This window comes from Merops nubicus, unplaced genomic scaffold (genome assembly GCF_000691845.1).
Source record: "Merops nubicus isolate BGI_N331 unplaced genomic scaffold, ASM69184v1 scaffold4249, whole genome shotgun sequence".
Classification (NCBI taxonomy): domain Eukaryota; kingdom Metazoa; phylum Chordata; class Aves; order Coraciiformes; family Meropidae; genus Merops; species Merops nubicus.
In genome coordinates, this window is record NW_008630015.1 from 2,402 (window position 1) to 16,165 (window position 13,764).

Genomic DNA, 13,764 nt, shown 5'->3' on the forward strand with positions numbered 1-13,764 from the left:
TAACATGATAGTTGACTGGAGGGAAATAAAGACAGTGGAAGCTGAGATTAATTTTTCCAGGGAAACTCATTCACACTTTCTCCCAGATTTATGCTCATGTCGTTAACCTGAGAAGTCCTCACTGTAGCCAGCTTGACCCTGCTGTTGAGTGATGCTGTCCTTTCTCCTAACCTTTGATTCAGCTTAGCTGCTGGGTTTTTTTTTCCTTCAATTTTTCTCCCTGCTAAGTGCATGTGGAGTTATCCATATGTTATCTTCAGTGAAGGCATAGTTTGGAGTTTGGAATGAGTTTCCTTTGGCCTAAGATTGAATGCAGGTCACTAAGCCCAAAGTAAGTTCAGGATTGTTGTGCTCATGCATCTTCTGCAAATCACTGGAATGAGCATCTCCTTGCAGTCTTCCAGCACCTGGGATGTAGCAGATGCCAGCCAGAATCCTGCACAGTCTTCCCCAGAGGTGGAAAAAGCAGCCAAGTCATCAGAAGGCAGTGAAGTCTCAAGTGAGTTCCCTGCTGAATGATTTTCCCAACAAGCTTAGTTTCCAGAAGCAGGCTCTTCTGTACCACAGCTGGAAGGGCTGAGCTTTGCCTTTGGTTCAGGCTTGAAGGAGTGGAACCTCTGCACTCTCTGATGTTTAGTTAAATTAGTGGAGACTCCTTAAAAACACTCCTCTGTTTGGGATCAGTCTCTGCTTTTCCTGAAAAATATGCTGGGGCTTAGCTGCCCTCTTTCCCGGCTTCCAGGCATAATTATTTGCTTAAAGACTTTTTTTTTTCCTGTCTTTTGAATTTGGTGGGTCTGGAAGTGGTCTATGAATATAAAGCAAAAAAACTGTTTCTGGGGTGAATGATAAAGAATCTAGGGGCACAGCTGGATTTGAAAGAGCTTTGTGTATTCCCCTGCAGAGTGTTTGGTTTCTTTCCATGTGCTCAGAAAGCTGCAGAGGGAGTAGCTCACTCTCTGGGGAGGTAAAGTCATGGTGCTTGGGAATCACACATTTCAAACTGTAACTTAGCTTGTTCAGGGTGAGGACAGAGGAGGTAAAAGAGATGTAGTTTCACTGTGAGCACACTGAAAAGAAAGAGAATGAATTTGAGAATTGCTCTGTTCAACATTATCTTCTGATTTTGTGCCCACAGATTCCAGCCAGGGCCCCTCCATTGACTTGTTGAGCACATCTCCTAAAGCTCCTCTAGGTAAGAAGGACTCTTTGCTGTGTCTTGGATCAGTCTTGCTCTTATGCTTGAGGTTCAATAGTAAGCTCAGTGGAGCTGGAACTGATGAGCCTATTTCTAGAACATCTGCAGGAGCTTACCTTCCTGTGGAGCCAGTACTGAGGATCTCCCTAAACCCCAAAACCAAGCCACAGTTTACTGGAGGTTTCTTCCCTCTTTGGATGATAGAGTTCAAAGCTATCACCTTCCCAAAAGCTTGTTCTCAATTTTTGAGCTGTGGACAAAGTGTTGACTCTGTGTATGCTCTGCTCAGCAGTGACAAAAACATTCTGGTGTTATCAACAGTTCTCAGCACAAATCCAAAGCACAGCCCCAGATTAGCTACCGTGGAAAAGAATTAATGCTGTCCCAGCCAAAACCAGCACAGTAGCCCACAGTGGGTTCATCCTGGGTGGAAAGCCTGTGTCCTCAAGTGTCAAATTCATTCCCTGTGTTTTGTGTCTCTTCCTCAGACATGTCCATGTATCTGTCAGCACAAGGGCCTGCTCCTGCCAGAGGTAACTGGCTAACAGCTGGCCTGCGCTGGCTGCTTGTGAGAACTCTGCCTGCCCCTCCTGTGGTTCTGCCTTCAGCTCTAGCTTCCTGTGCTTGGAGGGAGAGAATGAGCCAAAGCTTATGTGTATCAGGCTGGGATCTAAATACCTGGAAAAAGATCTTACAATTCTCTTAAAAGCTTTCTGACTGTAATAATAATAATAAAAATAATAAATCATAGAGAACCCCAAATCAAATGTTAGGGACAGTGAGCTGGAAAAGTCTTGGATAGTGTGAATGTTTTGAATCCCCATGTTTAAAAAAACTTAAGACTAGAAAAGATGCAGGAAAGGCTGTTAAGAGTGATCTTAAAAATGGGTTGACAAAAGTCCTGTGGATGTAGAAAGTAAGGAGACATTTCTGTGAAAGAAAAGGCCAACAAGGGTGAGAAGATTTTGGAGTTACATGTTGAAAACTGGGTAAATGTCCTGAGCAGTCCCTCTGTTTGCTTTATTCTTACACTTTTCCCCAGGCATCTGCTGCTTGGCTGGCCCTTGGCTGGTTTTACAAGTGTGGCATGCTTCTTGCCCTCAGAGTGGCAGGTTCCTGGTGCAGGGTGTTGGGGAACCTGCTGCTCTTACAGCTCGCTGCACTTCAGGTCCATTTTGTCATTGGTCTGTTCATGTAAACATGACTTTAGGGTTCTTGCTTCTTTGTCCTTAAGGCACTGGTGAGGCACTGACCTGCATATGGCTCTGAAGCTGTGTTTTCTTGAATTGATGTATGGAATAAATCTAGCCTTTCTCTAGCTGCCCTGATCCCTACTGGACAGGGTCACCACCCTTGGAGAAGCTATTCAAAGGTCTTAATTCACTGATGAGTTTCTCCAGCAATGGACATCCTTCTCTAGGCCACCAGCCTGCAATTGTGGAGCTTCTAAGTGCATCTTTTTTGGCTGGGTGAAGTCATCCAGACTTCTGATATGAAGTTGCATGGTGTGCCCTGGACTTTATATCAGCTGGACTGTGGTGGATGTTTGTCTGGGTTGATAACTAATTTTGGCTTCCTAAATTAATTCACTTCTGCTTACTTGCTGCTTCCCTCCTCTTGCAGAACTTAAATCCTCCCTCATTGGAAAGAAGAAGCCAGGAGCTGCCAAGAAAGGGGTATGTCTGAGCTCTTGTTTTATGGAGCAGAGGTGGGGCTTGTCTCAGATTACTGCTGTCCTTCCCGTGGCCCTTGCTTCCTGCCTGAAGAAAGCTGTGTCCTCAGAGATCTGTCTGGGGAAGGGAGAGCTTTGATTGTATCACTCCTTATTTTGATAGATAGCTTGTATATTAATGGACAAAACCTCCTAGGTTTTGGATCATTGCTTGTTATGCTCTGGAGTGTCTGATGTCACAGCACTGGCTGCTGGTGGGTTAACTTTTGGGTGTTCTTCCCTGCTCTGTTGGAAGCTTTATTGGCACTGTAGGCTGAAGGCCTGAGCAGTGCAGCAAGGAGTAGGATTCTGGTTTTCTTCTACAGTGAACAACCTAGGGTGAAGAAATTGCAAATCCTTTGTTTTTTGTTTTTCAAGCTGGGTGCAAAAAAAGGTCTTGGAGCCCAGAAAGTGAGCAGCCAGAGCTTCAGTGAGATTGAGCGGCAAGCCCAGGTGGCAGAGCAGCTGAGGGAGCAGCAGGCAGTGGAGTCCAGGAAACAAGCTGAGGAGTCCATGTAAGTGCCCTCTTTGGGCTGAATACCTGGCATACGTAAGGCAGGAGTAATATGAGGTTAATGCTGTTCACCCTGGGATCACCTCGTGTGAGGACAGAACGTGCTGCACCGTAGGATGAGCAGTGGCCATAAGCCAACATGGTCCTTAGAGCAGGGCAGAGATGATAGTGCCATGTTTTATTCAAATTAGCATCCCTGGAAGAGTTAAAGGAGCAGATACAGGAGGTTTTTCTGTTTCTGTTGACCTTTGGACAGGACGCAAAAAGGCAAAGGCTGAACTGGATGGGGCATTCTGTTGGGGGAGGGGTGGGGTAAGGAAATCATGGTTAGCCAAAAAAAGAGCTGAATCCCAGTGGTAGTAAAGTGGGAAGACAAGCAGTAGCTTCCATGAAAGGATTTTTGGTAGAGGTGTTGTAGAAGTTGGGTTGTCAGGGTTATTCTCCCCCTTGCCCCTTGGCAGCATAGGCTGGGGGGAGGGTGATGAGCTGGTCTCCACCATAGCTCTCTCCTCCAGAGTCACCTCAATGCGACTGGCTTACCAGGATCTGCAGCTCAGTCGGAAGAAGGAAGAGAAGAAACTGGAGAACCTTGAAGGGAAGAAGCGTGAACAAGCGGAGAGGCTGGGCATGGGCCTGGCATCCAGAAGGTACTTGGTTGGGGATGGCTTAGGACAGAGAGGTGCCTTGGAGGCACCCTCCTCTGGAAGGGATTCCTGAAGGCAGTAGCTTGCTGCTGTTGTAGCAGCTAGGACAAGGAGCTGATTTAGTGTGCTTATGTGCTGGATGATGTCTAAAAATGCTCTCGGGGGCCCCATAAGGAATGGGCACTCTGCTCAGAGGTTCTAATTTCATTTTGAGCTTTTCCAAAGATGTGTGAGGCTGCCACTGTAGAGCCCTGCTGCTCAACAGATGTCCCCTTGCAGAACATTTCCCTTAGAAAGGTAGCTGGAGACTCCTGAGAGAGTCAGGGTGGGGCACTGAGGAGCGTGAAGGGGCTGGCACACCGCAGCTCTCCCCTGAGACCTGTGGCACCTGCCCTGCCCGTGGAGGCCAGGCTGAGTTCTGAGGCAGACTGGGCTCTGGAGCTGGGTGCTGTGAGACCTGTGGGCCCTGACTGCCTGTTGTTGTGCCAGCTCTGTTTCACACTCGGTGATGTCAGAGATGCAAGTGATCGAGCAGGAGACACCGCTGGCTGCAAAATCCCCCCGCTCCCAGCTGGACTTGTTTGAAGATGCTGGAGGCTTCACATCTGGACCCCCCAAGTAAGACTTGGCTTCAGTGTAGTCTTTGGCTCATTCCTGTATTTAATGTCTGGGCTAAATGATGTATTTTGATACCTAGGTACAAATATAGTCCCTTCTCATTTGAAGATGCATTCGGCTCACGATGGGACACGGACTCGTCATGGGGGATGGACAAAGAGGAGGAACCTGAGGTGACCATCTCCAGTATTCGGCCAGTTTCAGAGAGGTAAAGTGCCTGCCCCTGCTCCTGGGACTTCCTTGTGTGTGGGGACAAAGGGGTAGGTCTGGGGAGCCTTCTCCTGCAGAAGATAACTTGCATGGACAAGCCAAGGAGACTTGGGCACTCCTTTGCCTATCATATCTCTAAGCTTGATAAAACCTTCATGGTCACCAAGTACCGGACGTTCTGAGGGGGGGTGAGGAGAACTCTGATGGTAGATAGCATTCAAGGATGTGTTGCTTTCCTGTGATGACGTGGGGTCTGAGAGAGAAGTCTCTTTGCTGTGTTGTTGAGCTGAAGCTGAGATGTCTGCTCTTGTTTCCTCAGACCCAGCAGCAGGCGGGAGCCGGAGAGCAGGACAGTGGTGGAGTCCAACGAAGCCCGGCAGAAGTTTGCAGGGGCTAAAGCCATCTCTTCAGACATGTTCTTCGGGCGGGAGGCAGATGCTGAGGTAGATGCATTCTGCAGCACTTAGGCTGGTACAGCTCTGGCTTCATCTCCTTCTGTTTGCTCACCTCCTGCCTTGTTCCCTTCCCTTATGACTTCTTGTGTTGTGTTTCCCGCTGCAGTACGAAGCCAGATCCCGACTGCAGCAGCTCTCGGGCAGCAGTGCCATCAGCTCTGCAGACCTGTTTGGAGAGGCTGACAATGTGCACTCAGGTCTGTTAGGCCTCAGCAGGTTGAGGAAGGGGGGGACAGCTTTGGAGGACCTAGGCTGGAGTTGAGGGGGGGTCAGGATGCTCTCTGGAGCTGGGGGACTCTGGGCTAACTGCTGCTGGTTCTCGTAGGTGGTGTGTCCATTGGGAATGTCCTCCCTGCAGCTGATATTGCACAGTTCAAGCAAGGAGTGAAGTCAGTTGCTGGCAAGATGGCTGTCCTAGCCAACGGGGTGATGAACTCCCTCCAGGTGAGGTTATACCACAGACTGTTGGCATGCTCAGGGACTTTCACCATATCCCAGCTTCCCCTGGAACTGTTGTCTTCTCAAATGGCTTCTGCCTCCCAGGTAGAGACTTTTGTAGCTGCTGAGCAATTCTAAGTGGCCAGTGAACCCTACTTGGCCAACCTTACTCTGCTGATGGACTTTGTTATGGCAGATCTGCCTGGGATTTGTGGGAAAAGGCATAACTTAAAAGTTGATGCCATTTTACTTCCTGTATTTGCATGGTGTCTTTTCTAGGTAGCCTTGCACTGCATCCCAATCCCAAACACCCCAGGACCTTTTTATTTGTCTGTGGAGTTTGCCTGAAGTGCTGTAGCATTGGTGTCTTTGCTGTGCTTCCTCCCCAGGATCGTTATGGCTCATATTGATGACCCAGGGACTGCAACTCAAGGAGAAGCCAGCAAGAGGCACTGATGCCACCTTTGCCTGGAGTAAACTCTGCAGGATTGTCTTAATTTGTCTGGGGATGGGTGGGGAGGGGAGAAGTTAAACAGAGGGGCTCAGGCCATGGCTGTGCCCAGGATGCTTTCCAAATATCTCTGGATTCCACTCTATTAAAATTCAATGTGCCCTCATTCCCACTGCTATCTACTAGCCAGTGGAGACAGACCTTCTTACAGGGTTCACCTCACTGCTGTAGAAGATAGGAGAGGAACTCCTGGGCTGCCCTCTTCAGTGCCCTTGTCCTTCCTGGCCCCCACCTTATCTCACCAAGGGAGAGAAGAAAGGGGAATGCTGCCTTTCTGAACATCACATTATCTGATTCCCATGGACGTGACTGGTTTTTTTCTGTTGTTCTGCTCACTGCTCCCCATCCATGGTGCTGTGGAGTCCTCTGTATATGCAGGGTCTGACTTTTACCATGGGGTCATCCTTTTTACTGTTATGTAAACCAGCATATATTGATGCAGGAGGAAAAAAAAAAAATCAAAGTGAAGATGATTATTTTTTAAGCTTCTATTTGCATCAGCAGCAGAAAAGGTGCAGGTAAAAAAGTACTGTAAAAATGTTTACTGGATCCCTGGTTAATTTGTTGGCCAGCTTTGGACTTGAGGTCAAAATCACAAGCCTCTTGACTTAACCATGAGGTTAAGTAAGTGAAGTGCAGCAGCGTGTGAGGTCTGTCATTTTAGTTCTGTTCAACTTGGTTTTAACAGCATGTTTTTTCAGTTCCTTGGGCTGTGGAGGAGTTGGGGTGGGGGAAAAGGGCTGGTTACACACTAGATAGGACTGGTCCTGCTCCCCCTGAGGAGGAGGAGGGTGAGGGAGGGGGTCTGGGGCTGGCCATGAGAGCCCAGGCGCAGCGGTGGCGTCACGCAGCGTTTTATTGTCGGGGTGTCACACGTCACTCCCTGGTCAGGGGGAGAGAATGCACCACCAGCAAGCACCTCGATAGATACAATAACTTACAGGAAATAAATAACCCCTCCCACTACCTCCACAGGCTCAGCAGTAGTTATGGGATTAGTTTTAAAATAGCTCCAGCATGTGTCGAATCCACTCGGCTTAGGGGCTGCTTTAAGCTTTGGGTGACCAAGCTCTTCATAGCCCTTGCTGCATTCACGAACAGGAGGAGCAAGGAGGCTCCCAAAGCAGCACAAGGAACTCGAGTTCCCCAGGAAATACCTGCTCTCTGCAAGCTGAGGCACAGACACTGCTTCTGCCCACCCAACCCCACCAGCTGCTTGGTCTGTTGGCAAGCCAGACCACCTGTGGCCAAGGAATTTAAAGACCTTTTTTGTTTTGTTTTGTTTTGTTTTTTTCCAACCCGTTGGAAGCTTGCTTTTCCACATTACCTTAATAGATGATATCATCTGGAGGTTAGAGGCAGTGGGAAGCCTCACAGCTGGGAACTCAGTAGAGCCAAGGAGGCAGACAGCACCACACAGGGTTTACTGCAGTCTAGCTTATGTGCTATGGCAGGTCTTGGGCACACAGAGGAGGAAGCAGAGACAGGTGGCATGGCAATACCTAAGCCCTTCTTTGCTAGCAAGTTCAGGAATTTCTCTACCTTTGATCACAGGCAGGTGCAGCTTTACTGGTAATATAATTATAATGGAGCACGAGTGCCGAGCTGCCTCTGGCACTTTTTAACCACTACTATCTAAGCCAAGTCTGAGCACAGCCACACAACAAAACACTGGCAAGAGGCCTGCACCAGCACTCCCACTGCTCCAGCACCTGCTGCACCGTGAGGGCCAGCCCTCCCAGGTGGAGGCAGAGCTAGCAGCTGCTGGGCTGTCCTGCTTGCCAGCAGAGGGTAGCATAGTTCTGCAGCTGGAAAGAGCTTCTGCAGAGGAGCTATTCCTGCAGGAACTGGAATAGCTGGGAAAAAGGCAGAGTTCTTCCTGGGAAGAGACGGGTAGACCTCGCAGGGGGACTGGCACAGCCACACTGGTGATGTGGACAGAACCCACCGCCGGAGCAGATGCTCTGCAAGGAGGTGCTGTTCTTCCAGGGGGTTCTGGAGGAACCCAAGATGGGAGTGGTGCCCATCCTCACAACCTTCAGTTTTCAGAGGAGTCTGTCTCTTCGTTGGAGCCTTCGCTCTCAGCATCCATTTTTCGCCGGTGGTGTAGAGGCCTCCAGGCAGAGTTAATCCTGGGTGAGGTTCTCACAGGCAGCTGAGCTGTGTCCCCACTGGAGCTGGTGGGACCAGAGACAGAGAGCCCTGCAACCTGAGCGACCCTGAAAGAGAAAAGACCAATGTCAGCCAGCCCAGCTTGCCACCTCCAACCCTTACCATAACAGATTTGGGTTAAACCTGAGAGGAGGAGTTAGTGAGGACAAGCAGAGGGATAGGAAAGTGTCCGTAGCACAGAGAGGGACCATCTTGCACTCACTGTGTGAATCTTTCCTCCTCTTTAAACAGATCTTTCTTCTGGGCTGAGCCTGTGTCCTCCAACACTCCTAATTTTCACCATCCAAACCAAATTTCCCTGCTCCTTAGAGCCTGAGGCTTCCTCCAGACCCCTCTGTAAGGAACACTTTTGCCCTCTCTTTCTGAAGCTTTCTTCTAAGGAGTTTGTTAGCTGCACCAAAGCACCCCAAAGAAGAAGGCCCTCTCTGTTCAGGCTGCTCTCTTGGCTCTATTGTTTCATAGCAGAGCTAAGGAACAGAGACAGGACTTTACTAAAGTCTTCCTTAGCCTGCTACCTTTGTTCTGTTGCTTTACTTCCTAGTTAAGGCAACACCACTTACAATTTCTCAATTTCCTGATCCATGGCAGGGTCCAGAAATAGGTCTCCTTTATCTGGCAAAGCCCCTGGGGAAAAACAAACAAACAAACAAACAAATAAACCAAAAAAGAAAGCATCACAGCAGAGTTAGTCTATTCATTCTTAAAGAAAAGCACTCAAGCCATAACAGCACCCAAAAATCCACCTTGCAAGACAGAGAAGACTCGACCTTACACCTTTTGGAGAAGCAGACACTCCATCAGGCACAGTTGAGGATCATGGACTGATCAAGAATCATGATCCATACTCTGTGTCCTTTGCACAGGCTGTAGCTGAGCTCAGACTAGGCACTCTCTGGTCTCACCTCTCCAAGAACTTGAAGATCCCCAAGGATTGGCATTCACTGTACAAAACACTGAGTACTGACTGCCAGTCAACTTCAGGCCTCTGCTAATTGCTTTATGTAGTCCCCAGTCCCAGATCCTAGAGAGCAATAGATAAATTGCTGTCTGTGCCACAGCCTGAAGCATGTGCTACCACCCAGGGAGAGGTACACTCCTGTGCCACTTGCCTTTCTTGTGGTGCACTAAACTTGGGGCTCAAAACACTCCACAGATGCAAGACTATTGCTCTCCTTGCAGTTCAGGAAAGTCAGGCCTGACAGTGGTGCACGTTAGTCTATAGGAGTAAGTGTGGATGGACTGTGCTCTGGTGTTGTGTGCTGCCTGGGTGACAGTGGGAAAGGCTGGGCCAGTAACTGGGCACCCACTCGCAGCAGAAGGTCAGCATGCTCCTTTTCACATTTGAAACCTTATTCAGGATGGAGGACATGAGGTAGTTCAGGACTGGAACAGCTGGTTGACCAGCCTTGCCCTTTCCTGAAAGGACACTGGCACCTCAGGAAGAGCCCAGAAAGGAAGATGGGGCTCTTTGGAAACCTCTCCTTCCTAATTCTGTAACAAACTTCACCTTGTACAGGGCTCACTGGAGGGGGTGACCAGCTGAGCACAGACAAGGCAGAAATTGCCTGCTACAGCCTGGATAGTGCCACTGTACACAAGGACACAAAAACCCACTTGGTAACAGGTACCAACAGTGCAGTGAGGAATGCTCAGTACCTCTGGCTTAGCCCTCCCTGTGGGGACACAAATCCTGGCCTTGGCACCTGGCTGGTGAAGGTGGGTCTGGAGAGCCACCTGCCTCACACAGCAACAGTCAAAAAACATGTCAATGACTGCCTAAAAATTAGAACCAGTTCAGACCAGGACAGACTCTCCCAGTCCTGGTCTTCCCCTCCTGCAAATGAACAGGGAAGCCTGGCATGGCAACACAGAGTGTCAGGGGGTCCAGTGAAGGGTGCCAGCCTGTTCCCTTTCATGGGCTCAATGCAAAGGATAAGAAGCTAAAGCTTAACTTGTTTCTGCATTTGCAGAATGTGCAGTGAGGTCTCTAGGGTGCAAGAATTATTTGGGAGGATTAGTAAATTATTAACACTCAAAGGATTCACAAATCAACGTGGAGTTTGGCTGCAGATGTGCCTGAGGAACTCACCAGTGCTGCCCCAGCTTGAAGGAGCCACCCTACCCCTGTTCCTCAAGGAGGGCTGCTGGCTTTGTGAGACCAGAGAGAAGGCAGGCACAGGGACCAAAAGCTCCTTTGCCTGAAACTGCCCTTGCTGAAGGGCTTTGGGGAGCTTGTGATCCTCCTCTACAGAGCAAATACTACTGAATTCACCCTTCAGGAGAGATTAAAAGACACCATGAAAAGAATCCTCCTTCCCCTGCCAAGATGCTAGCACCTGTCAGACTTGTGGCTGCTGCTCCTCTTCTGAGAGACCTCAGCAGGGAGCTGGCAGAGGGCCAGGGGACAGGCCCACATTAATGGAAACAAAACCCCACACACTTTGTAGATAGCACAATGGAAGCTGCGGGCAGGATCTTTGTTTTTCTGTTCATCTCTTTTCTTTGCACTCAACTAGAAGTGGGTTTTGTAGAGCAATGGGGGAAAAAAAAGGTTTTGCTTGCTGCCATCCCCACTGAATCCACTGCTTCCTAAGCCTGCCGGCAGGGGGATTGCAGGGCTGCACTCCTGGACCTTTGATATAGAATCTCCGTGGTGCTGGGTAAGCAGCCCTGCCCCAGAGGAGCATTAGCAGCTTAAAGAGTTGGCTCTAAGAAGGGGCTCAGCCAGGGAGGGGACACTTTTCCTCCACTCTGATACACACCTGTGCAAAAGAGCAAGCCCTCAGGCAAGGTACAGCTCTTCACTGAGGTTTGACTTTGTAATGCAGGGACTCTCAAGGCTAGAGGCAGAGGGAGAGGATGCCAACCCAAAGACAGAGAAAGCCTACCCTTACTGGCCAGATGATTTGCTGAGTGAAGATGAGTGAAGAGAAGTGTGTGTGCCTCCACACATTTAAACATCCCTCCTAGAGACAGCCTGGTCTAACACAAAAAAAGCTATTTCTGTTCCCTTTTGCCAGAGGAAGAGCACAAGCAAGATATATTAGAGCAGTAGTGAGGCTGAATTAGGTATGGATTACAAACAGTCCCCTTTGCCAATTCAAGACTTTACTTCCTTGCTCTAGAACAGTATTGACCAGCACAACATGGAAACGAGCAGTGAGATGCTGCTTCGTAATCCCTCTGGTTCCCACAGCAGCCTGCTACTGAATTTTGTAGCAGTTTGTGTCTTTAGCAGTGCAGAGATTAATAAACTAGAGAGATCACACTGCCTTAAGGGATGCTGGGGACGAGCTGGGGAAGACTCAGCTTTGCACCTCTCAGCCAAGGAAGCAGCAGAGGTTTTCCCATTAGGTGTGCCTCCTTTTCTCATAGATGAGAGCACTCACTTAAAACCTCTGTGAAGGGCTAAAACATAGGATGGGACTTCATTCAGCACTGTTGATAGCACCTTACATGTCTCCTGACCACCTCTGCCCAATCTTTACAGCAAAACATGTTAAAACAGTTCTGCTAAAATGATCAGCTGTTGAAGAGGTGAAACATTGCTGCCTTAGGGCAGCATTTCATATCTCATTTTATCCTTGAAGAAGCTCCTCAGCTTCAAGCAGACAGTAAGGTGCAGTGTTATGTTTTTAAAGTTTATCCACCAAAAAAGAAAAACTTTCCCTCGTTCTCTTCCTGACAGTGTAAAGTCTGGGGCATAATTACAGAGGAAATTCTACAGAAGTGCAGAGTGGCTGAAAATCTAGAGCTGTTCCACTCCCAGGAGTCTTACCTAGGGCTCTGTTGATCCCTTGATCCTTTGCAAGTGCCATGAGGAAGTCATAGAAGGTGAGTCTCTGTGCACTACTCACCATTTCCTTCACAAGAGCGGAAGGTGGACAGCTAGAAAAAGAAAGACAAAGAGGCCATCTTGTCTTTTAAATCCTCATGGTGGTTTTTTTTTCCCCCAAGACTCATCTCAAACTGGAGAAATAAACCCTTTTACCATTTCTAACACTGTCAAGTTGCCCTGGCTCAGTTTAAAGCCAAGAGGCACTGGTTTGCTTCTTTGGAGTTGCACCTGCTCCCCCTTTGCTAAGCAAGATGTTTGAGCTGTGGTACATCTCTAGGAGCAGTCTCACCTGTCTCCATCCCAAGGACAGGAAGAAATGCCTACATTCACTCAGAGGCACACACATCCCAACTCTTAGCATATTCTTTCAAAACTCAACTGGAAAATCCTTTCTTTTAGAAGACAACAGTCTTTCAGGAGGTTTGTTACATTGCTATCACTCTTTTGTCTGTGATAATCATCCAAGGGGCAGGAAAACCTTTCCAGCAATAGCATAAATATGTCAGAAAACACTAAGTGAGGACTAGACTGACATGCTCCCTTCTTCTACACTCACTTTAACACCTGGCCCTAACTTTTAAGCAATACCATCATACTGATTCTTGCTCTTGCTTTAAAGGATTTAATGCAAAATAAAACTGCCTCACAAAGAGGAAGTGTTGAACAGTCTGTGGTGTAGTGGCACTGCTGGGAGATGTAGGTGTGGGCTTGGGGATCCCTCAGGCCAAGCCTGGCTGAGCCCTGAGCTACTGGATGAAAGGCTGGGAATGGTTTCCCTCACAGTGCTGTGCAGAGCCTGACCTACCAGATGGGCTCACAGTAACCTTCCCATTTGAAGCTCTCAGGACCTATGAAGGAATCATAGAACTGTTTCAATTGGAAAAGACCTTTAAGCTCATCAAGCCCAACAATTAACCTAATCCTGCCAAGCCCAACATTAAACCATGTCCCTAAGCACCTCATCTACACATCTGTTAAATACCTCCAGGGATGGTGACTCCACAGCTTCCCTGGGCAGCAAGTTCCACTGCTTAACAGCTGTTGAGGGTGATAAGGTCTCCCCTGAGCCTCCTTTTCTCCAGGCTAAACAACCTGAGTTCCCTCAGCTGCTCCTCAGAAGACTTGTGCTCTAGACCCTTCACCAGCTTCGTTGCCCTTCTCTGGACACACTCCAGAACCTCAGTGTCTTTCTTGTAGCAATGGAAAACTGAACCCAGTATTTGAGGTGTGGCCTCACCCCTCATCCAGATCAGTACTGGACAGCAGATCAGCAGTAATTTTGTGGATCACAAACTTGGATTCAGGCACCTAAAGCAGGGATCAGGTGGACCTTGTATCCCAAGTCTTTTTGTGGACCTAACCCTTGACCTGGCAGCACATGTGCTTGCTACCTGCAAAAAACTATGAAGATAGTGTCAGTCAAAGCTATACAACAAGGTCTGGCATTGATCCATC

The 13,764-nt window shown here is 48.6% G+C and overlaps 2 protein-coding genes across 2 annotated transcripts in view; one reads left to right on the top strand and one right to left on the bottom strand.

Annotated features, from left to right (window-relative positions):
- ARFGAP2 (ADP-ribosylation factor GTPase activating protein 2) overlaps positions 1-6,640 on the top strand; it is an 8,351-nt gene extending 1,711 nt beyond the window's left edge. The window contains exons 4-14 of the mRNA XM_008947109.1: positions 397-499; positions 1,139-1,195; positions 2,822-2,874; positions 3,288-3,424; positions 3,939-4,070; positions 4,557-4,685; positions 4,765-4,893; positions 5,215-5,338; positions 5,457-5,547; positions 5,676-5,794; positions 6,178-6,640. Of these exons, the coding sequence (XP_008945357.1) occupies positions 397-499; positions 1,139-1,195; positions 2,822-2,874; positions 3,288-3,424; positions 3,939-4,070; positions 4,557-4,685; positions 4,765-4,893; positions 5,215-5,338; positions 5,457-5,547; positions 5,676-5,794; positions 6,178-6,198 (1,095 nt within the window). The 3' untranslated portion in view covers positions 6,199-6,640. The remainder of the gene's footprint in view (positions 1-396; positions 500-1,138; positions 1,196-2,821; positions 2,875-3,287; positions 3,425-3,938; positions 4,071-4,556; positions 4,686-4,764; positions 4,894-5,214; positions 5,339-5,456; positions 5,548-5,675; positions 5,795-6,177) is intronic.
- A 1,697-nt stretch (positions 6,641-8,337) lies between these two features.
- Positions 8,338-13,764, bottom strand: part of LOC103779485 (chromosome unknown open reading frame, human C11orf49) — a gene marked incomplete at its 5' end in the record, with an annotated part of 59,163 nt that continues 53,736 nt past the window's right edge. The window contains 3 exons of the mRNA XM_008947110.1: positions 8,338-8,518; positions 9,032-9,095; positions 12,250-12,359. Coding sequence (XP_008945358.1) covers positions 8,338-8,518; positions 9,032-9,095; positions 12,250-12,359 — 355 coding nt within the window. The remainder of the gene's footprint in view (positions 8,519-9,031; positions 9,096-12,249; positions 12,360-13,764) is intronic.